This window comes from Excalfactoria chinensis, chromosome 13, assembly GCF_039878825.1.
Source record: "Excalfactoria chinensis isolate bCotChi1 chromosome 13, bCotChi1.hap2, whole genome shotgun sequence".
In the NCBI taxonomy this organism is placed as follows: Eukaryota; Metazoa; Chordata; class Aves; order Galliformes; family Phasianidae; genus Excalfactoria; species Excalfactoria chinensis.
In genome coordinates this window covers 6,075,001-6,096,553 of record NC_092837.1, presented here as the reverse complement: position 1 = coordinate 6,096,553, position 21,553 = coordinate 6,075,001, and the positions used below count along the sequence as shown (strand labels likewise).

Genomic DNA, 21,553 nt, shown 5'->3' with positions numbered 1-21,553 from the left:
GGGTAGTTCAACTCGTTACAGGCATTTTGGCCTAAACCTCCCCTGAGATGTACAGATATTTCAACTTCCCACCAGGCTGCCTCACTCAGCAAGGTTGTTCCTTGTGAAATTTCTATATTCATTTTCAGGGCAGACTGAAGCAAAAAAAACGATGCACCAAACCAGAGCACACAGTCACCATAGCAAAGCCATGGATTTTAGGGCAGCAAGGAGCTGGCTGAGCACAGCTGACAGCCACCAAAAGGTGGAATGCAGAGATGCCATCATTGTGTTTCCCCATTTGTCCAGTGTCTCAGCAGGCTGACACTTAACTCACTGTTGGCTCTCTCATAGAAGTCCAGCTGAACACTCTGTTGGTGCCCACAGATCAATCTCATAGAAACAGACTCATTTCCCCTCCTAATCCAGAAGAGGTTTCCAAGCACCTGAGCCTCTGTGCTCAGTTAAGCAACAATGCTCTCCTCATTCCTGTGTGCTACCAGTTACCCAACAGCCTGGAGCACAGGGAGAACATAGATCCAAGTCTGCCCCAGATGCTGGGTTTGGTGCATTTTGTGGCAGAGGGATGGAGAGTCAGAACGAGCTGTTTTCAATGCCATTGCTTACAGAGATCCACAGATCACACTTTGCCAGCCATGGTGCGATGGGAGAAGGATGCAGCCCAGGAAGGCTTTGGGGAACTCCCAGTGGAATACCTTCAAAATTCACCTCCCTGTGAGTACCTGAATATTTTGGCTTCTTTCCACGTTACAGAAAGGAAATCATAAGAAGGAAATAATGCACATGAGCCGTATTCACTCATCCCTTCCTTTATTCAGGGCCATGCTGACCTCCACACCTTACTGAAGCACGCTTCTTCCATCTTCAAAAAGCTTTGGGAAGACAGCTCCACAAAGCTTGGGAAGACGGTCTCATGAAGGAAGAGCACTTAATTTAGTACCTTAAAAAAAAAAAAAAGAAAAAAAAAAGAAAAAAAAAGAAAAAAACCCAATTCATTATTTCCTCAACACCAGAATTTGCTGAAAGCACTCCAAGTTCTTTCTTGCAAGTGCCGCGGAACAAAATAATTGTGCAATTAGTAATGCATCTCACACGTCTTGAAGTGAAGGATTTTTGCTTTCGACAAGTACAAAATGTAACATTTTGCTTCTCCGTGGTGGGAAAACGCTGGCCATTCCACCCCCCCACCCCACCGCCTCGCTTTAAGCACACTGCTGTGCGTAATTAATAAAGATAATAATAAGTATGCTCAACTAAGAAGGGATACGTGAACTGCACAGACAACGTGGATAACTGGGATTGCCAGAGCAGCCAGCAGCTTCCCAACGTTAATTATAGCTCTCAAAGAGGAACCGTGTCCTTCTCAGCCCCCACTCCCACACAGTGCAATTCAGAGAGCTCTATCCATGACCACCGGCCCATCTGTGGCCAAATTGAGATGGGAGCCCAGCACATCTGAGCAGCCCCACTCATCCCTGGTGCAGCTCCAGATGTGCTGCACCCACACTTAGCCACAGATCTGTGCCATGCGAGCATGTTGACTTAACTGTACGTATTGCAGCAGCTTCTCACACTCCAAATATGAGTGTCATTCTGGAGCTGCCTTGTGGGTTTCTGGGGGACTTACCAGGCTCCCTTGGCTTGCTCCCCTCTTCCTTCCTGTGCATGGCAGTTCCATGTGCTGTTCCCATAACACTCAGGCAGCATTTCAGAGCAGGGCAGGGAGGGCAGCCCAGCAGGGATGGAAGTGGGGCTTTTTGGTGCCTGCTGATGAGATGGCAGCAAACAGGAGCCAGCAGGGGTGGGCAAGCAGGAGTCAAGCATGGCTTATCATTCCTCTGCAGAAAGGGGCTCTTGTGGAGACAGCAGCTGCTAAATACATAAACAAGCAAACATCAAACACCTCAATTTCTTCAGCTCCTGCCTGCAGCTCCCAACGCATCTCCTGCAGCAGCTGATGGGCAGAGCAGCACTGTGGGCTGCTGCATGCACCAGCCAGGGTAGCACAATTGATTCTTGCCCCAAGCTAAATTGACTTGGGAATTAAAAGCTGCTTGAATCCTAGAACTGGAAGTGTAACAAAAGGCCTACCGACTGCTTTCACCTGATTAGGAGAGGCTTATATCCATGGGTGTGAGAGATTGGGGTGAGCATGGTGTGTGCTCCCAAGTGGTTGGGGACATGACATTCAGATGGTTCACACAAGCTTTGCATGAGTCGGGGCTGAAGGGCAGACGTATTCTCCTCTGTTTTCTTAAGGGATCAAAGATCCACCTGGAGAGTTACCAAAAAAAAACCTGATAGTTGCACAAGAGGCACAAATACTGCTTTAATCTCAGGGATGAACCAGTATCTTTAACGTGAATGGACACTAGGGGGCAAGGAGAGAACTAGAGATGGTTTCATTTTGGGTTTCTCAGCAGGTCCAGAGTACACTCCTTAGACCTTTCCACTTGCTGTCCTTTCTGGTGCCAGCCCCCAGCTCATCCCGTGCTGCCAGGCAAAGACAACTTGCACAGCAATCCTCTCCTTGTTTCCTAACACACTTCTGCTGGCTCTACAGATTGTATTTCAGTACTGATGTGAAGCTTCACCGCAATCCAATCAAACCGATTGCCAACAAGGGACTATTTCCTTTCTGGAGAAGCCACTTGCAGTAGTGTTATCACTTCAGCAGACTCAGAGGAAATACCTTATGAGGCATCTGAGGATTTTCACGCTAATGTGTTCCACTCCATCATCAATTTGTCACTGTTTGTGTTTCACCTGGCTGTGCACAAAATGAAGAGCCGCTCCAGTACAACTGCCTCCTCCCATCCTGGAATGATTAGTATTAAAGGAAAGGAGCAAAAACAAAAGAAAACTTTTTAGCCCCAGATTAAGAGATGTCAGAATCTGTCAGAAAAGCAATGGAAATGCTGTGAGATTTGTTTAAATGCACTTTTGAGGTGAGCCATAAGGGGACAGAAATGAAGGCCATCAGCCCTGCTTTACAATCGTACAGGAATTTCAGGTGCTGGAGAGATCAGGAGAGCTGCCCAAAGGCTGCAGTTTAGCCTTGAGATTAGCAGGACCCACCTCTCTCCCTCTGGATCAATTTGAGCTTATCAGCTTGTTAATGCTGCCCATTCTCTCCTCACTTCTTAGACAGGGAGGTGAAAACCAGAGAGCCGCCTGTTCCTCAGTCTCTTCAAGTCTTACTTCATTAGGTTCTGTTGGCAGAAAACTCAGAGGAGTTTTAAGTAACCAGACTGAGGAAAAACAAACCACATAAAACTCAAACCTATGCTGGTTCTCTCTTAAGGAGCTTGCAACTTCCTTTAGAGGTAAGAAGCTGGGATCGTTCCTTGAGCACTGCAGCACAGAAAGGATCTCCTTTCCAAAGGGCTTTCGTTGGGAAATGAGGCTTGAGGAAGAACACCCTGTTTTGAACCAGGACAGCCTAAATTGATAGAAGAAAACAAAGATCTGGACTTGCCCCTTCAGCCATTCTGGCTGCCTTCCTCCCTTAGCTTCATTCCCTTCCCTCCTTCCCCCCCCCCCTCCCCCTCTTCCTTCATGATACCTTCACTCCAGATTTTGTTGCCCTACTTTTGTCCAGTCCTCTTCTAGAGATAAGATGAATGCTATTTTCAATTAGCAAGATGTAATTGCTGAAAGAGGTAGGAGGCAGTTCATTTAGAGCCAGAAAATTAATTGAAGCCTAAATGCATGGCATCACCCTATTGCTGGGAGAACAATTATCACCATTGCTTGGCCCCTGTCATTTGGAGGCTGTTTCTGCTGACTGCATAGTCAGGCTTCGCTCAAACTCCTGGTAGAAGCTCACCATACTGAGTTGTGTCCTGAAGCTGCTTTTATCCCACTTTCATCTTGGAAGAGAAAGCTCTCAATGGCTCTAACAGCAAATTAGATCAAGAAGGTGTTTTCAGGACTTTTCCTATTGATGGGACCCAAACTTGGCTTTAAAACCAAGTGGTTAAGTACAAAATCTTCCTCTTTTCCTTTGGGAGAGCTTTTGCTGCCATGTGCAAGGTGACAGCAGATTCCATGCAATATTCACCAGCCCTCTGCTACGTGGCTCAGAACAACTAAGGAAAATACAGCTGGACAGGGTCTTTGGGGATGTCTGGGCCCACCACTGCCCAGCTGTAGCTGAACATGAGGAAGCCACATGGCTCCTGCTCCATTGATCCCCTGTGAGCTGGCAACTGCACATCTCCCAGGTTACCCCAATCCCATGGGGACAGGCAAGACATAGGAAGCTTCAGGAATTCCCTGAACACTGACCTGAGACATGGAGGAGCACCCAGGTCTCCCATTGGTTCCCAGGCTGACTTTCACTTTGAACAACATCTGTTCATCACCAGTGGCCAAGAATCACTGAGGGCTTTGTGACCATGGTGAGGGGAACATCCGGGACACACAGCACCTGGCCCAGACCTGATGAACCTCCCTGTACCATGAGGACAGCAGTGAGACTTACTGACTCACTCAGAAAGACTCCAGCAAATGCAGCTGCTCCTCAATGTACAGGTTAGGGCACTGCAGGAAACAGCCCGCTCCTTACTGTGGAATCCACATCAGAGTTGTAGAAGGCAGCAGTTACCAACCAGTCTCTAGCAGGGAGATGACAGATGCATGAAAAAAAAAAACCAACCCAGACAATACCCAATATCTTCTCCCTTCTTCACCCCGCTGCTGCTGAGCCAAGTGTCACAAAAATCTACTTTTTATTCCTATTCAAGTTATATTACGATCAACCCCCTCCTTCCTGCCTGCAGGCTGAGCATGGGGGCAGCCCCACAGGTCTGCTCAAAGCATTACAGCTGCAGATTCTTCCCTTCCTCGGTGCCACACTGTTGGGCCTGGGTAGGATCTCTTGCACCACTGACCTCCCAGTTGTCCCATTTCAGGTCAGCATCCTGCATGGTGCCTGGCCAGATGTTTTTGGTATGACTCAGCGCTTTTTCTATCCCCTGGATTTGACATTTTTCATAGGATTTAACAGAGATTGCAAGATAAAATCCTCTGCAGAAAACTGTACGTACCTTTTTCTTCCACCCAGTGTTGCTTTGCAGTACAACTCATCATCTTCTCTTTAGATGTCTCACACTGACTACTTCTCTTTTATAGTCTTCCTCTCAGCTAACGAGCTCCCCCACAAGAATCAAATGTTTTTAAAACCTACCACACCTCCCTCCCTCAGAAACATGGGCATCTTCAGGAGAAAAAACAGACAAACAAAGCAAATCACAGCTGTCTGTCACGGTCTGGCTCTGGAAAAGCACTCAGTGCTGTTTCTCCCATTTGCAGACTGTTGGCATGAGCACAGTTCTTCCTCCTGGCCCAGACACAATGAGATTCGTTCTTCCTGGCATGCAGCACTACCCAACGCAGTACTGTTACCAGAAGTTACACCTCCACCACTGCACCACTTTCCTGGGAAGCCCCGGGTGCATTACTCAGCAGTTAGCAAGGATACCTTTTGACCCTTTCTGATCACCATCCCATTATTTATACACAGCAGCCTCAGCTCTCTGGCAACAGCTGAGGAACTTCTCCCTGCTGATGGAATTATCCAGCAAATCCCATAATCTGGGATCTTAGAGAAACTCTCCTCCCTGAGTTATTAAAGGCAAGTGAATGCCTTTACATCCCACCGCCTGCCTTACAGCATCAGACCACAGACCCTTCCTCTCACCTGGCACTGACTCACATCATCACAAAGTCCATTCACAGAAAGGTATTCTGCGTTGGGATCTCACCAAAGCATGCTGCAGAATAGACGGAGATTTCAGGCAGCTTGCTGAATTCTGCAGGTGGCCGTTAGGGTTGCAGAGTGCTGTTAGAGCCTGTAGGTCCCTGGGAAGTGACCGCTTGAGGCTCCCAGCACTACAGCACTCACCACAACTCCTCCCAAAATGAACCTACAACAAACCAACCACAGAGGGGTTAATTTATAATCCCCCATGAGCCCTCAGTGTGCACAGCCCTGGCTGATTGGCTGTTTGCCTCTGAAAGCACAATTAATTGCACCTGGTTTGTTCTTTCCTCTTATGGTAGCATTAACACACCAAAGGGAGCTGCCATAGGGGATACAAAGGTCCTGACACTTCTCTCCCCGAAGAGCTGCTCTTTGTGCTCAGCTTTGATTGCTTTTTTTGATTCTTTCTTTTCAGATAACAGACTGTGCTCACCTGTGTGGGGACAAACATGCACGCACACAAAGCTCACTTTGAACGTATCAATTGCTGCCCATTGAGAAAGATCAATGCCTTCTCTAAAGAACCTTATGATGTTGGATTGCTTTAAAACCTCTCTCAATATCCGTGTATTCCTTCCCCCAGCTGAAAAGACATGAGTGTGCCCATTCACTTTAAAACCAACTGTTTCTTTAGAAAAAGAAAGTTTTATTGTGTCCGTGCCACATCTCTTCCCACCTTTCAGCTGAGCCACGGTTATGATGGCAAACAGCTTCAATTCAGCTCACTGTAATGGGAAATAAAATCACAACAGCCTGTAGCCGGAATTTCCCCATGTTTATTAGATTGAAATTAGAAATGCTGATGACCTTTTTTGTCAATTAAAACCCCTGAAAAGCAGAGAGCATGGAAACCACCTTTATGGCAACTAAGACCCAGGGGTCCTCCAGCCCCTTTGTGCAGGATGGTGCTGGGTCCCGGGGTGCTGTCCTGTCCTGTCCTGTCCCATGGCACAGCCTCACCTGTGTGATGCCACCCCCATCTGTGTGATCAGGGTGAGGATGGAATGCAGTTAGCCAGGATGGAAATGGGCATGGATAAAGTGGGCTGAGTGGTGGGGATCTTCTGCCTCTCTCTCTCTCAAAAAAGGGAAAAAGAAAAGAAACAAACAAACAACAAACCCAAGCTAAACAGAAACAAAGATTTCCTCCAAACTAAGTTCAGGGGCACTTTATTTGGAAATCTTCCTAGAAATCTGTTATTTTCTACCCAGTAATTGCTGTCCATTTGCAGCCAGCTTTGGCTGCTGGAGACTTCTGCTCCATCAAGATTTTTTTCCATTATGTCATGTTTCCTGCCCATCTGCCCTGCCCTGCTGTGCCTTTGTGCTACAGCTTCCCAGTGGCAGCTCTGACCCCTCGGAGGGGAGGCAGCGAAGGGCCACAGTGCATCAACAGCAGCTGTGGTCAGCATTGGGGCAGATGTTAGAGGGCTGGGTGGAACCTCAGGAACAAACATCTCCTATAGGGATGCGCTCCCAGCACTGATGGGGTGAGTGGGTGGGGGGCTCAGCTGTTGGCTTTGCAGAGAAAAGCAGCAGTTGGGCTGTGAGGTTGTGCTGCTGGCTGTGAGGATGTGTCACCTTCCTTGTTCCACAGCCCTGCTGCTTCCTGCTATGTTGGCAGAGGGAGCTGCAACGGCCCTAGGAGAAGCTGAAGCTCTTTGGTTGTTTTGTTTTGTTTCTTTTTGTATTGTTTTCTTTCTGTTGTTTCATTGTTTGCGAATTGTCTGGACCTGCTTTGCAGCCAACAGTGCTTGGAACCTACAGAAGGGCAGCGGCCATGCTGGGAGTGTCTATTTCCATCCCCTCTGCACCAGGCTGTGACTCCATCCACGCATCCACTCCCATGTCTATGAGCTGCTCGGCCCTGACAGCCCCTTGCAGAGACCTGGGCTGGTTCCACAGCCCGGCAGCACCCCTCCTCCTCCCCTTGGTGCTTTGTGATGCTCTCATGAAGCGTGGTGTGCAATGAGCTGCACCAGGGCTCAGCAGTGTGCAGGGGTACCGAGGAGGGCTGGGTGGGAGCAGCCCCCAAAGCCATTCCCTTAACTCGATCCCGTTGTAGTGACACAACCAGACCAGCAGCATTTTCTTTAACAAATATGAATCCCATGGATTTGCTCTGATGTAATTATGCATCCTGCATTAAGCCAATGCTCCGACTGTCTGTGGCTGCTAGCATAATTAAACTTAATGTACTTTTAATGATGTCTTCTTAACTCATGCATTCATATATGATTAGAACCAAACACGATGAGCTGTCACAAGTCCAGGAGAGCTCTTTTGGCAGCTCCTGATGGGACTTACATTGAAATATTAATAATGCAGATTTTGAAGCTAACAACATTGGTTTTGAAGTGGGGAAAGCTTGTCACACAGTTTGAGCTAATCTGAGGCAGCAAAACGGCTTTTCTTTTAAGTTCAGCCTCTCCCCGTCTTGCACACGAGCTCCTGCGATCAGAGGAATTTATGGTTTACTTTGTAAAGATGTCATTAAATAAGTGCCCAGCAGTGGTTGCTGCTGCTCTGCTCTGGCATGCTCGGTCTCTGCTCCTGTTCCCCTTTCCTGTTGTTTTTCTGGAAGCTCTGGCACTCTGCTTTTGTCTCTGCTCCTTTTTGGTGAATGAGATCAGGTTTTGTCCCTGCCCCACAACTTCCTGGTGGTGAGAAATCGCTTCCTTGAGCTGTGCGCTACCTTGTGCAACAGGGCCTGGTGGAGCTTTGGGATTGATATTTGGCTCCAGAGCCCTACTCACAGCATACTGCAACTGTTATTACTATTGTTTGTTTGTTTTCCAGCGGCCCATTGGCAGATAGGTCATCTTTTGAGTTCCTGAGAGCAAGTTGTGAAATTGTCTGAATCCCTTCCAACAGGAAAGCATCGATTTATTACGCTGTAATACTGATGCGAACAACACTGTGCACCTTTCATCTAAAAAGTCAGGACTTACAGAACACGACATGCCATTAATTCTGATGCCAGCTCAAACCGAGGAGGAAATGCTGCCAAAGGGATCCAGACAGCATGTTAAACCAGCTCTGCGGAGTAATGAACACACTCTGTGCTGTTACATTATACAATATTGATCCTTAGGAATGAAGAGGTACCTTGACAGCTAATTTGGGCCATCAAAAGCTTCTCTTAATCTATGAGTATGTATATGTGTGTGTGTTACCCAATTAGTGCAAACACTGGCTAATTACACTTCTCAGTATCCCCTGAGGTGAGGATTGCTGTATTTCCCTGCTCTGGGGACAGCTCTCCCTTTGCCCATGGCCAGGAGCTCCCTCGGTACCAGCCCAGTGCAGAGGATGCCCTGAGCTGGGAGCACTCGGGGCAGTGATGACTCCCTGGGAGTGTGTGCACCACCTTGACTTGTTTTCTGCACAGGATGGAGGTGGATGCAGTGCTGTGTGCCCTAAGCTGTGAGGAGTCCCCTCTTGTGTCCTTCTGCCCTTCTTTGAGTGACTTGGAAGATGTATTCCTGCAGAGAAATGGGGTCACCGTTCCTTTGTGACTCCTGTAAATCCATCCTACTTATGCTAGTAAAATACTGTATTCTCTTTCTTTCAGCTTTCTCTTTCATTTCTACCAGAATTTTGTTGTTGAGGATGAGGTCCTTGGCATTAGGACTGCTACACAGCTCAGTCTTGGATTGCCATTTTTTTAATTTCCCACCCAGGTTTCACATGCTATTTGTAGATATGGAATGTGCTTATTACAGCCATTGCTACCTTCTGCCACCCTTTCCCAACTCTGTTTGCAGCCGGGCCATTGAAGTGTGCATCACTCCACTGATGTCTCCTTGCTGCCCAGCAGTGTGATAGACTGTGGGATCACTTCTGCCTTAGGCAGAGCTGGATTCACATCTCTCTTCCCATCCCAAGGACTTCATGTGCTGTCTATGTAGTGTTACAGAGCTATCCATAAGAATACCACCACCATGTGCATACATAGTACAGCCGACTGCATGTTGCAGTCCTGTAGGTGGGACTGATGGACTAAGGAAGGAGAGATGGGGATGGAGATATAAGGGGTGGTGCTGGAGCAACATGACCAACAGTTTCCTTGGAGCAAAAGCAGTTTTGGCACTAGCATCTTTTGAACTGGGATCTGCATGTGGATTTTGCCCTGCAAAGCCCTGCCCTACTGCAGATAGGTGGGCTGCCATGAATGGCAGTGTCATCACGGTTTTTCTATTAATTGATTAACTGGCTACCAGGGATGCAGGCATGAGGTCTTGCACCAGCAGCAGGCTGCCAAGCCACAGAACCAGCAGTAATGTTTGTCAAACTGATCTGAGCTCATAGGTAACATAGAGGCAGTATGTAGAGATATCTGCAGCTACAACAATCATGAAAGAACAGGCCACAAGTTTCTGAAACGTATTTGCAGTAAATCTGGTACATTTGCTGATAGAAAAGGCCTGAACCTATCCACCCTATTTCCAAGGTGCAGCTTCAGAGCAATCTCCATGCCATGTAGGAGAAGAATATCCACACCCCACTATGACGGGTCACCTGAGCTTTGACTTGTGACTCTGTCCTAAACCAGTGTATTAGAATCATGCATCAAGACATTTAATGGTGACCACTGGGTTACAGCAAATGTTGTTGTATGTGCCCCTGCCCTGTCTCTTCACTGAGTTTGGACAAGAGAGAGATTTTTGCTGTGTTTGCTGACAGGTATATGCATACACAAACAAGTTGAGACAAATCCTTTTGGTTCATCCCAGCCTTCTGCCCTGGTGCCTAGTTTATGATCCCATAGCAAAAGGATGGATTGGGTGATATGTCTGTTCAGTATACAGTGTTATTTGTTTCATCAGCTGTTGAAGATAGTTTTATTTTTGCTGGAGACTTTCTCATAAGGGATATTTGCTTTTGCAGAAAGGGAATTTTGTCCTGCTTTTGACAAGAGATAAAGGAAAATTTATTGTGCATATTTGCAGCCTGACTGGGAATGAAGAGCAAACCACTAAAGAAACAAGGAGACCATTTTGAGATGAGGTCCAAGCTCATCATACAGTACTGGTTGTCCAAACAAGCGTGGAAGACCAAAATGGATTGATGCAGCATAGTCTGCCTATGGAAAACTTCTCTCTCAGGCCCCTTGATTTGGAGTTTCTTGTGCTTTGAAGCCCGAAGGTTCACAACCCATTTCCATTAATTCTGACCCTTGCTGATTCTCCTCCTTAAACTTACCAGTGGGTGAAACCCCCTTGGGAATGTTGGAGACCTCGAGTCTATAACCACAGCCCTGCGGGGTGAGCTGAGATGCCTGGCTGAAGGCACTTGGGTGTCTCGGCTTCCCCAGCCAACACGCAGGAATGGTGCCATGGGGAAGGGACGTCCTTCCACATTTGTGACAACAAGGGCTACCTCAGAGCGTGGCACTAGTGTAGAGTTGGCATTAGTTAGTAGTTAGCATTGGCAGCTGTCCACGATGCTTTAAATCCCACTCTATTTCCCACTTCAGCAGACTTTTGAAAGAGGAATTAAGCAGGTTAATTGCATGACAGTTGAGTGAGAAACATCTTGAATGTCTGAGCTTCTGAAACAGCATGACAGCTCCCAGGAAAACCAATCCTGGCATGGATTTTTGGACCAGTGCTGGTTCTGAATTCTCCCTCAGCTGACTAGATCTTCCCTCAGTAAAAACAAGCTAAAATCCTGGAATTGCCCTCCTCAGAAAATAACCTCATAGAACTCTGAACAAGAATTAAAATACTTCACTTTGAACCCAGTGAATGTTCAGCTTCCTGGCTCTTGGGAAAATATTAGATAGATTCCCAATTTCAACCTGAAGTAGTTTATTTGGCTGCTGTTCACAAGTCAGACACAGCAATAATCAAGGAAATTTTGTTTGATTCAGGTTGGGTAATACTGCCTGAGGGGTAACATCATTTTCACTTCCATACATCCAGCACTGGCACAAAACAGCATGGGACAGGTATGAAAAATGGATCATGGATCCGTGGTGCTAAAATTCCAGCTGATAGTTTCACTCTTGTGTAAATAATAATTGCCAATAAAAGTGTCGAAAAGAGAATGTGAAAATAAAAACACCGTTCAGTTTGTTAAAGCAAAATCCTTTGCAGAAGTGACAAAAGAAAAAGAAAGGAAAATCAAATTAAAAAAAAAGAGTTAAAATAAATATAGCTGGTAAATAAAAGATCCAGGTACCAAAGAGCAAAATTTAATGAAAGCCAAAACTGTTAAATATGGATTCCTGTTGAGAAAAAAAATGTCAATGTCTTTAAGAGTTTGACCGTTACTCTATTTTTAAGAAAAGTGTAGTAAAAATACATATTACAAGTTAACATTTTTCCACGCTTTTGTCCTATTCCTCTTTTTTTTTTCTTTTTCTTTTTTTATTTCTTTTTTCTTTATTTTTTTTTTTAACCCCGTCACTGATCAAAGGCTTTTGAAGACCTGAAGGCCGCATCCCACATCTTTATGTCACAGGTAGCCAGTCCTGGCACAGGTGCACTGCTGCCCACAATGCCGTCGATGTCTGCGTGCCCAGCTGGGCTCCCTGTGACCTGCCACCATGGTGATCATGTCTTTGGAGGAGGACAGAGCACTGGAGGGCTTGTCAGCCTTTTCTGGGATGTGGCAAGAGCTGAGACAGGAGATGACTCCGAGAGCTGTGGACATGGAAGCAGGCTAGCTTGGATTGCTCCGACCATGTTAGTGCTTACATAGGACTGAAGTTAAAGTTAAGGAAAAGAAAGTGGACTAAAAATAGCGATAATTAACACAAAGTGACTTGTAGAGGTGTTTGGAGCAGCTGATGACAGAACTCATGTTTGGTAATGAGAGGTGAAGACCGTAAGGGTTTCCAGCAGTGGAAAACACACTGGCACAAGGCATGCTGTGCCTGAGCTTCAGACCTTGACTCTTTGACTTGCTGGTGTCCAAAGCGTTGCAAGACAAGCAGGTAGATGGAACAAATGCTTTGGACCAGGCTGGTGTTAAAGGTGGTAAACGTATTGCTCTACAGAGTACACTAATGGAAACTGGTGTTCAGGCAGTTTCCAGCCCTATGGACAGCTGTATGGACCGATCCTCCTCATAAACTTGTGCCAGTCATTTGCCTTTATAACTTTGTCTTCACTTGCATCTCTTCCTTTTCTGATCCTCACTTGCTACGTTGCAGGAAGGAAAAAAAAAAAAAGAGAGAGAAAAAAGCAGTTCAGAATGCTCCGATAGCAGCTCAGTCCCCGGGCAGATATTTGCTGAGTCCTGTGAGAAGCTTTGAACTTTATGTGCCATCAGTGGTGGGACAAGGCTGAGTGGATTCACTGTGGTCCTTGCCCCGCAGATCTTCTCTTGCTCTAAATACTCCCCTGGTGATTCTTCACTTCCAGGGAAGCATCTCAGGCCCACCAGGATGGGAAGTGTTTGTCCATGCCAAAGATTCACAGATGAATCTTTTCTGTGGTTCTGGAAAGCCATCATTGTCCCTTTGATTCCCGTAGCTGGGCTCCCAGCAACCTGTCCCTCAGTACGGGTTTCTGCAATACCAAGTTTGGTGTCAGCAATCTGCTTTCCTGGCTTGGGGTTGCTTTCCCCTTGCTAAGGATACACGAGTGGGAATCTGCTACGTTTGGCATCTTACCCAGAGAACAGGCCACAGCTTGACAGGAAGGCTAAGTCTGACCAGCTCTGATGCAATCATATGTCATGGATGCTTGAATAAAGCTCTTATAGGATCTCCTTCACATTTGCTTCAGCAGTTCCTTCCAGAAAGCCATTCCTGCCAACTGTCTGAAAGATGTCCCTTTTAACTAGAAAAATGGCCATAAAGGGATTTCAGAGCAAAAAAAGCTGTGTTATTCCCATTGCAGCCCCATGACTTCTAGTGTGTTTTACTGGTTAATAGGCAGCCATCTAGAACTGGATGTCTTGAGATGATATTCCCGGCTCAAAGTGGTTCCCTTATGTGACCACCAAAGAGAGAGCATACACAGAAGCTAAGCAATGAAGAACGGGTTCACAAATCGCTTATTAGCCCCCAGTAACCTAGGCAGGAGAGTGGCATGTAAGGGGAATACTGCATTTATCTTCTCTCTTCCATAAACAGCAGCTACCATGATCTTAGACCAGCCACCTGCTCTAATACGCCACGCAAGATGCTCTCCTCTCCAGGCACACGATCCTTCTCTCGAACTGCCACTCACCATCTCTGGAAGAATTAACACTTTATCATCAGGTTACCTGGGGTTTCCAAACTCACTCATATCTTTGCCACGGTAAGACAGCCTCACATTCTTTTTCAGTTTCTTCTTGCGTCGAGTCCTTCCTGTTGCAGGGAGAGCCATTCGCAGCTGTCTGCCTTGTTGCAATAACTCCACACCCCAAATTCACAACAGAATCACGATAGACAAAAGGGGTTGACGTTGACACCCTGCTGGGAGTTCAACTTGTCATTCATTGGAATTTCTTTTTGCTGTTAGTAGCTCAGATGTTACGGTTTGCATCCCGAACTAAACCAGATTAAAGGGCTGAGCAGGAAAAGGGGAAAGGACTGATGTTACCCTGACACCACAGGAATTAGTAAGAAAAAAAAAAAGTATATATTGCACACACTAAGACTTATTAACAACCAAGTTAAAACAAAATGGCATAGTCCTCATTAGTGTTCCAGTGGTTCTTTGATCAGGGATGGTTCACGAGTCTGTTAAATCCCATTATGCTCTCCTTATTGCAGTACAGACCTGTTTCTGTTCTCCTGCCAGTGGATCTGTTTGCAAAAGAAAAAGGGAAATAGATTTGATTTCCTCGAGAAGATCCATCCAATTGTCCCTTCTGTCATCGTCATTTGTCTTGTTGGTGTTGGGTTTGTTTTTGGCTCTGGAGGGGGTGGAGTTGGGCTGTCCCTGCTCTCACCCAGGCAATGGTTCAAAAGGCCAATTATAATCCCGTGGCTCCCAGGGACATGCCAGTGCTGTGGCTCATACACGGGATCGTCTGCATGGATTTTTGGAAATCGTGGCTGACCACACGTCCGTTTTCTCCACTGCCTCCTGCTGCAGCCGGCCTGGGAAGGGTTGATGTCCGTATGGCTTCGTTGATTGATTGCTGTGGGATTAAACAAAAACCCTTTTTAGGAAAGACGGGGGGGTCTCCCCCTGTCCTTAGCAATGTCGGAGAAATTACAATACAAAAAATAACATTGTGTTTCTATCACTGTTCTCTCCTTCCTTGCCTTCATTCACTCTCTTTCTGCATGTACCTCCTGCACTTGCTCTGTTAATTCACACCTCTTCTACATTCAAAATTAAATGTTTCTGCAATAATCCAGAGTATAAAGCAAACGTGCCATGTACAAAAACTATTCCAACTCTACAATATCAGAACAATCACACTGGATCTGCTCAGAGGTATTGTGCACCTTTTCCCATATCTATACGCTATTACTACTCCTGCACTGTTACGTATGATGGGCTCTGACTCACTGCAGGCATATGTTTAACTTTCCACATGCAAGAAACTGAGCATGTACCTTTGTTTTTGTCTACAGAGATAGCTAGGAAATGCAAACCTAATTCAGGAAACTAAATCTCATCTTCCTGTTCCAGATACTGTCCAAAGCATTTGTTTCACGAGATCTAAAGAAACCAGTTTCTCAGAATACTTAAACCAAGTGAGAAAAGTTATTTTGGTTTCTTTGCATTTATGGCTCTTTTCATTTTTTACCCCTTTTCTTGTCCCTGTGCTCTCACTGCCTGTAGAATTTCCTGAATCTCAATGTCAAAAAGAGTTATTGCATGTTTTCAGCAAATGAGAAATGTTTTTACTGCTGACAAAATGTTAAGCATGTTGAGAAACGATGACATAAAACCCAAAGGAATGAGTGCTTATTTTCTTTTTGATTCTGGGTAAGTTTCAGTGCCCAGGGAGGTAAAAATCTCTCTAAATCTTATGAAATCTGCTGCATGCTTCCTGTAACATACTGACTTCCATGCTCATGGAGACTAAGAACTGGGTGTGTTACTGTTACAGCTCAGATCCTGCTGCACCCTTCTGCACTACGGTATCCTTGTAAGGGATCACCTCTGATAGCCATCTGAATCAAAAAGCACTTGTTCCACAGATGCTGCATTAAATGTGCATTCCCAAGGCTCTCAAATCTAATCCCTCTTGACAGGACACAAATTTAGGCATACTGGGAATTAGGGCTGAAACAAATCTTCTGGGCCTTAGGAAGTACTCTGCTGGTACACCATGACAGAACAGAGAAAAAGACATTTCAGGAGACATCAGAGCACAGTTTCTCCCTCTGAAGATGAATAATTCTGACTTTGGAGACCCCACTTCACCTACCCAGGGTATCTATTTGAGAGAACATTGTCCAACCAAGGTTCAAGGCTAGAAATCTGGCAAACGCTCTGAGCATCTGTCACTGCTGCCTACCTGCAAATTGTGCCAGCAGGATGCCAGCAGAGGGAACAACAGGATCTGATTCATTACTACACTACCTCAGTTCTATCTTGCTGTTAACTGCTTGAGTTGGGGGATTTTATTTTACTGCAGAAAAGGCTGTATCACACCAACTCCAACACATTTCATCCATGCTGCACACACGTTGCCATAGCCTGCTTTAAGGAATGGCAATGTGTTCCTGTTACCATTTGTGCTATGATTTCACTCTATATCTGGACTTTGAATGAGTGTTATGTCACATGTCTGATCTTGCATGAGCTCATGAGTTAGGATTAGGGCTCATCTGAGCCTCTCTTAGATTCCTCTCGTGCTCTTATTTCTTTCTAGCAAGTCAAGTGATAAGGTCACTTCATTATCCCTATGTCTTTTCTTCCACCCATGTTCTGGGCTGCATCCATCTCCGAAGGCAGCTTTGGAGCCAGGGTGGTGTCAGAGAGAAGGTATGAAAGGCCTGGGAATGGGTTGCCACCTTCATCCGCTTTGATTCACTTCTGGACTTGTAACAAAACTCGATTAAGGCAACCAGCATGGCTAGTCCGAGCCCACCGATGAGGATATAGAAAACCCCCGCCACATTGCTGAGACTCAGAGCGCTTGTCTTGTCCTGGAAGAGAAAGGAGAAGGGAGGGTAGGGAGGGCATGTGGGAAGGAGAACAACAAAATTAATATGAGATTGCTCTGGTAGAGATACCGTACAATATAGCAACATTGGCATTACATCACCTCCCTCTTTAAGTGCACAAGTGACATTTCTAAGAACATTTTCAATTCTTAATTCGGTGCCTATTAAATCTAACGTTTCCCTCACACAAACAAACAAACATTTTTTCAGCAGTGTGACTTTTCGTAAAGGTTTGGGATCGCCGCTTTTCCATCACATCTAAACTCGCGTGCTTGTTCACCCAAAATGTCTGGTTTAAATTATTGATTAAAGGAGGAAAAAACTTCTCTGCCTCTGTGACATTTGCTTGTCCCTGATGTCTTGCCTGAAATAACCCGTTCTCTTGGAAATGCTCATTCCTTCATTCCTAGATTGTTTCCCCCGCAAATTCTGTTGCTGAGCAACACATTGAAATGGCTGGGTTTTCTTCTCTTTTTTTTTTTCTTAAATCCCTTTCCTTTCTGATACTGAGGTTGAGGTGACACCTGAGCTGTCCTCATGAACACATTTCATTTCTGTGTAATAAGACAGTTATTTCATATGCAATCAAGAGCTGCTGATGCGAGTCTAAGCTAATTATTTGGTCTGCAATAAACAGGGCTATTAATGGACTGCTACTCACAGCTGGCATTTGTGTTGTGATTTTACAATGCCTAATGAATGGTCATGGCTCTCTGGGGAAGAGGAGAGTCTCAAAATGACTCATTTCAGCAGCAAGGTAGCTGAGCCCCCACATCCAACCCCAGTATCACTAAGTGCCATTCTCCAAGTGTGGTCCATGCTGACCAGGTGGATTTGGGGCATTAGGATTACTCTGGGCTGTGGTAAGACCCAAAGGCTTGGCTCAGCTCCATGTGCCAGGCTCTTGTTTTTAAGTTAGTCTTTCTCTTTCTAGTCCACCAGGCTGAGATGCTGTTCTCCATGCTCCTTGTTGCTTTGCAACATTGACTCAAGATGCATTTCCATTACAGTTTCCCCTGGGCAGGTCCAACAGGTCAGTGCCAGTCCATTGGAGTGATCAGGGTTTGATCAGTGTTGATGGCCCCACCCACTGGATAAGGGAAGAAAACTGCATAAAGCTCACTGGAGACGCAGAAGAGAAACAGCATGTATGACTGGTAGGCATTTCTGTCATAGGAAATGAAGCCCCAGAGCAGTTCTTGGTGTTCCCTACTGCTCTGCGGAGATACAGATGGCTGGGTCGCAGAGCTTGTTCCTTACCCTTCTAGGACAGTAAATTCATTCTCTTTCCTTCTCAAGTTTTACAATAAACAGCCCAAACTTTCTGGGAAGTACAATTCCTTAGGAAGCAGAAATCTATCCTGGATCAACGTCAAAAAGGACCAAAACCAAACACCGGTGTTTTCATGGACAGCTTTGAGTCAAGAGCAGTCTGTCAGGAACCAACGTTGTCCTTCAGGCAGGTATATTTTGTAAAGGATTCTGTCTTTCGAAGAATCTGTTGCCAAAAATGTTAGATTACAAGACACAGAAACATTCCAGTTTTTAAAAGGCTGCCATCACAGAATAGAACATCTCAGGATGTTTTACTGCCTCTCCTTCATCTCATCCCATTACCCACGTGGAGCTGCAAAGCTTTCTCTCCGCATGGAACATGTGTCATTGGTTCTGGTGCCACAAGGAGAAACTTTCCATTGAGAGCCCTCTGCTGAAAGATTTAGAGCTGCAGTGAGGTGTCACCTCTGCTGCACTTTGGTCACTGTAAAAATCTCTATGAGCAATTTCATTTTCCATTCCTCACTGTCTGACGCTGCTGTCAAGAGATTCATCACTGTCACCATTTGTGTTATTCTGCCGCAGACGTGATGGTCTCCACTGGTGGACAGCTTTGGTTCCTCTATTATGTAACGATCACACACTGGTCAGTTTGTAATCTTGTCGATGCTTCCTCTGTGCTCTCTCTAATGAGAGATTTCTGCAAATATCCTCTTAGTTTCTGCAGTTTTCCACATTTGAAGGGTAATATATCTGGTCTTTTATAATCTGCCTTCATGCATTTTTTTTCTCTCCCAGGTATGACTGTACTTTTGTTCATCTATCTCTGTGCTGATTACTAGGAAAAAACTTTTAAGCACCAGCTGAAAAATTTACAGAGTTTTTTTTAAGCAAAGATTTGGAAAAGCGGAGCAATTACTCTGAGAAAACTGGGTTACAACACATCATGTATTCTGCCTCTTCAAAGCCAGACTGAAGGGGCTGCACCAGCTTGAAGGAGGGACAAAGTCCCTGGAGGTGGATTGCCCTCCTTGACATCCTAATCTTTAATCCTGGTCCCTTAATGAAAAGTGGCTGATTAGCATGTGCTTAGGGGGAAAGATGGGACAGAGGAGAAGGCAGAGCTGCCTATTTGTCTGTCTTAATAATAATTTTCAACCCATATTCCAGTCTGATTTGACAGAGGGGTGGAGATGTTCAAAATATGAAGGATCTTCAAGCTTTGTGAAAAAGCTTTAGAGAAGAAAACATGCATTAGGTGCTCCCTCTCAAATAAAGCACCAGCACAACTGGCCATCAGGGTGACCTGTGACCACACAGGTCACAGGTCTTTGACTTCCAGCCACACATCCTTGGAAAACCAGGTTTCATGGGAATACATGAATTTGAAGTTTTGCTGGCCACAATATTCTTGCAATCTCACCCACAGTTTATAAGTCATGGTCCAATTGGAGACAGTCTCAGCCAGATGTGAGGGTATGAAGGTCTGGCAGCCAGAATAGGCTGGTTCTTCATGTCCACTTCCTTCCTGATGCCACACCAAACTGACTGGTAAATGAGAGATGGACCAAAGCAGTTGACTTCACCAGTATTTCACGCAACTAATTTTAGGCCTGCTGTGAGGTATTTGCTTTGCAGCAGCCACCACCATTACCATTACTGCCACCTTGGATGATTTGGTTGAATTCACTTTTCTCTTCCAGCAGTAGAGAAGCCAAGGAAAGCCCAGTAATGCACAGCAGTGGGCAGACTTGCTGGGATGGGAAGAACAACTATATTTCTCCTCTACCGTCACGATAGTGTTTCTTCCAGTGCAGGTCTGGGAAGTGAAATTGTTCCTTGACTTTTTGCTCATCCTCTCCTTTTTCTATCTGTTAGTTCTTCTCTCCCAGCAGGACATTCAGACAGGTTCTCTGAGTGGAAGAAGCATTTTGTTGCTTCCATCAGCTGCAGGACCAGATGCACACAAAGGGTAGGGTACAGTGCACACCACACTGAGGCTCTGTCTGCTGTTTTGTTCCCTCTCCAGCCCTAGCAGCACTCCTAATTACAAGGTCCTAAATGATTCTAACTGCCTGAGAGGACCCCCCTCCTCTCTGCTCAGGCTCTGACACCAGCTGCTCTCCCTTGGAGCTGCCCATCACCACCAGCTTGTCAGTGGGAGTGTAAAAATGTCACCGCTTGTCTCCTGCACGGCAGAATGCTGACGTGGGGGTAAGATTGGCAAGTGAAAAGAAAAACCCAGCTTTCCAAAAGAGCGGCCTTGTTGCTACAGCAACCAGGCACCTTCCCGTCTGTTTCTCTCCAATGTGGCACCATGTCTTGTGCGCAATTATTTATCCTCCTTAGCTGAAAGTCATGAAGGCCAGACTTCCCCTGTTTCACACTGGGAATACTCCCTTCTTGCACCCTGAACCCCCAGAACCTGCTGACAGCGTATTGAGAGTGTTTACATCAAGTGCTGGGCCACCATTACTGGGGCAAGAGCTGAAGCTCAGTGATGAAGGGCACAACACCAGCCATTGACCATTGGTATCTCAGTTCTGTAAGGCAGGACATGACCACGTGCATGGCCAGCCATGGGGTGAGGTTGCCCAGCAATGTAAAGACACATTTGCTGGAAGAATCAACAAATCAAGGCAGTAGCAGGGGGTGATCCCTATTGATTTTTTAACAAAAGTCCAATTCTTGCAACTGAAGAAGAGGAATGGAGATCTCTGTGTCTTCAATGAAAGTCTTTTTGATGCAAGAAGCAGTCTGCACCTTGCCATCCTGATCTGGACAAGTTTCCATTCTCCCACAGCCTTGCAAATGACCCAAGGAAGAAGAGAATCTACAATATCTAATATTTAGTGTATACCTTGTCATTACCCTCTAACAAACCTAGACAACCCTCTCAAGCCCACAGCAAATTTTATAGCCTGCAAAAAAAGCTGTCCATTATGTGCTTGCATTCAAAATGGGATCCTTTAAGGGAGCTGCATAGTTAAGGTTGTCTGCTGCAAGAACATGGCTGCCCGGTGCAGGACACTGGCTGGGATTTCCCATGGTCTGATGTTGCTGTGGTGGTCCTGGATGACCACTGAGCACGGCTGCCCCACACCTCCTGCTATGGGACACCAAATCCAAATATTCCTCACGGCAGAGTGCTTGTCTCTGGAGTTTTAATGTTTCTGTACAGGGATTTCTCTGGGTAAGCACTAGGCAGACAGCATATAGATAAAGTGTCGGGTATAAAAAGATAGGATGCACAGCAGTCAGCTACAGGCATGGAACATAATTCAGAACCAACAAACATAAACCTGGGAAACATCAAAGGTTTGACTTGGCTCTGCCTAAACCCCTCTGTACAAACCTTACATCCAGCTAGTCCTCACCCTCTTCATTAACATTCTTTCATCCTTCTAAAGAACAAAATTAGATAAGGCCAGGTGGGTG

At 45.8% G+C, this 21,553-nt stretch overlaps 1 protein-coding gene and 1 long non-coding RNA gene across 7 annotated transcripts in view; both read right to left on the bottom strand.

The window, feature by feature from the left end:
* Window positions 1-795: 795 nt before the first annotated feature.
* On the bottom strand, window positions 796-5,914 carry LOC140258284 (uncharacterized). 3 transcript variants are annotated; one of them, XR_011905230.1, is made up of 6 exons: window positions 5,705-5,914; window positions 4,487-4,619; window positions 3,079-3,442; window positions 2,693-2,818; window positions 1,628-1,872; window positions 796-940 (listed from the first exon to the last, which is right to left on the bottom strand). It is a non-coding gene; the product is annotated as an uncharacterized lncRNA (long non-coding RNA). The 3 variants fall into 3 exon arrangements; XR_011905231.1 differs by having other exon boundaries at window positions 4,495-4,619; XR_011905232.1 differs by having other exon boundaries at window positions 831-940; window positions 1,628-1,869.
* A 6,029-nt stretch (window positions 5,915-11,943) lies between these two features.
* GRIA1 (glutamate ionotropic receptor AMPA type subunit 1) overlaps window positions 11,944-21,553 on the bottom strand; it is a 109,908-nt gene continuing 100,298 nt past the window's right edge. For all 4 annotated transcript variants that reach the window (XR_011905169.1, XM_072347910.1, XM_072347908.1 and 1 more), the window contains 2 exons: window positions 16,688-16,822; window positions 11,944-14,874 (listed from right to left, as the gene is read on the bottom strand). Coding sequence is in view for 3 of the 4 variants with exons in the window: in XM_072347910.1 (XP_072204011.1) it covers window positions 14,686-14,874; window positions 16,688-16,822 (324 nt within the window). In the remaining variant the exon portion in view is untranslated. The remainder of the gene's footprint in view (window positions 14,875-16,687; window positions 16,823-21,553) is intronic.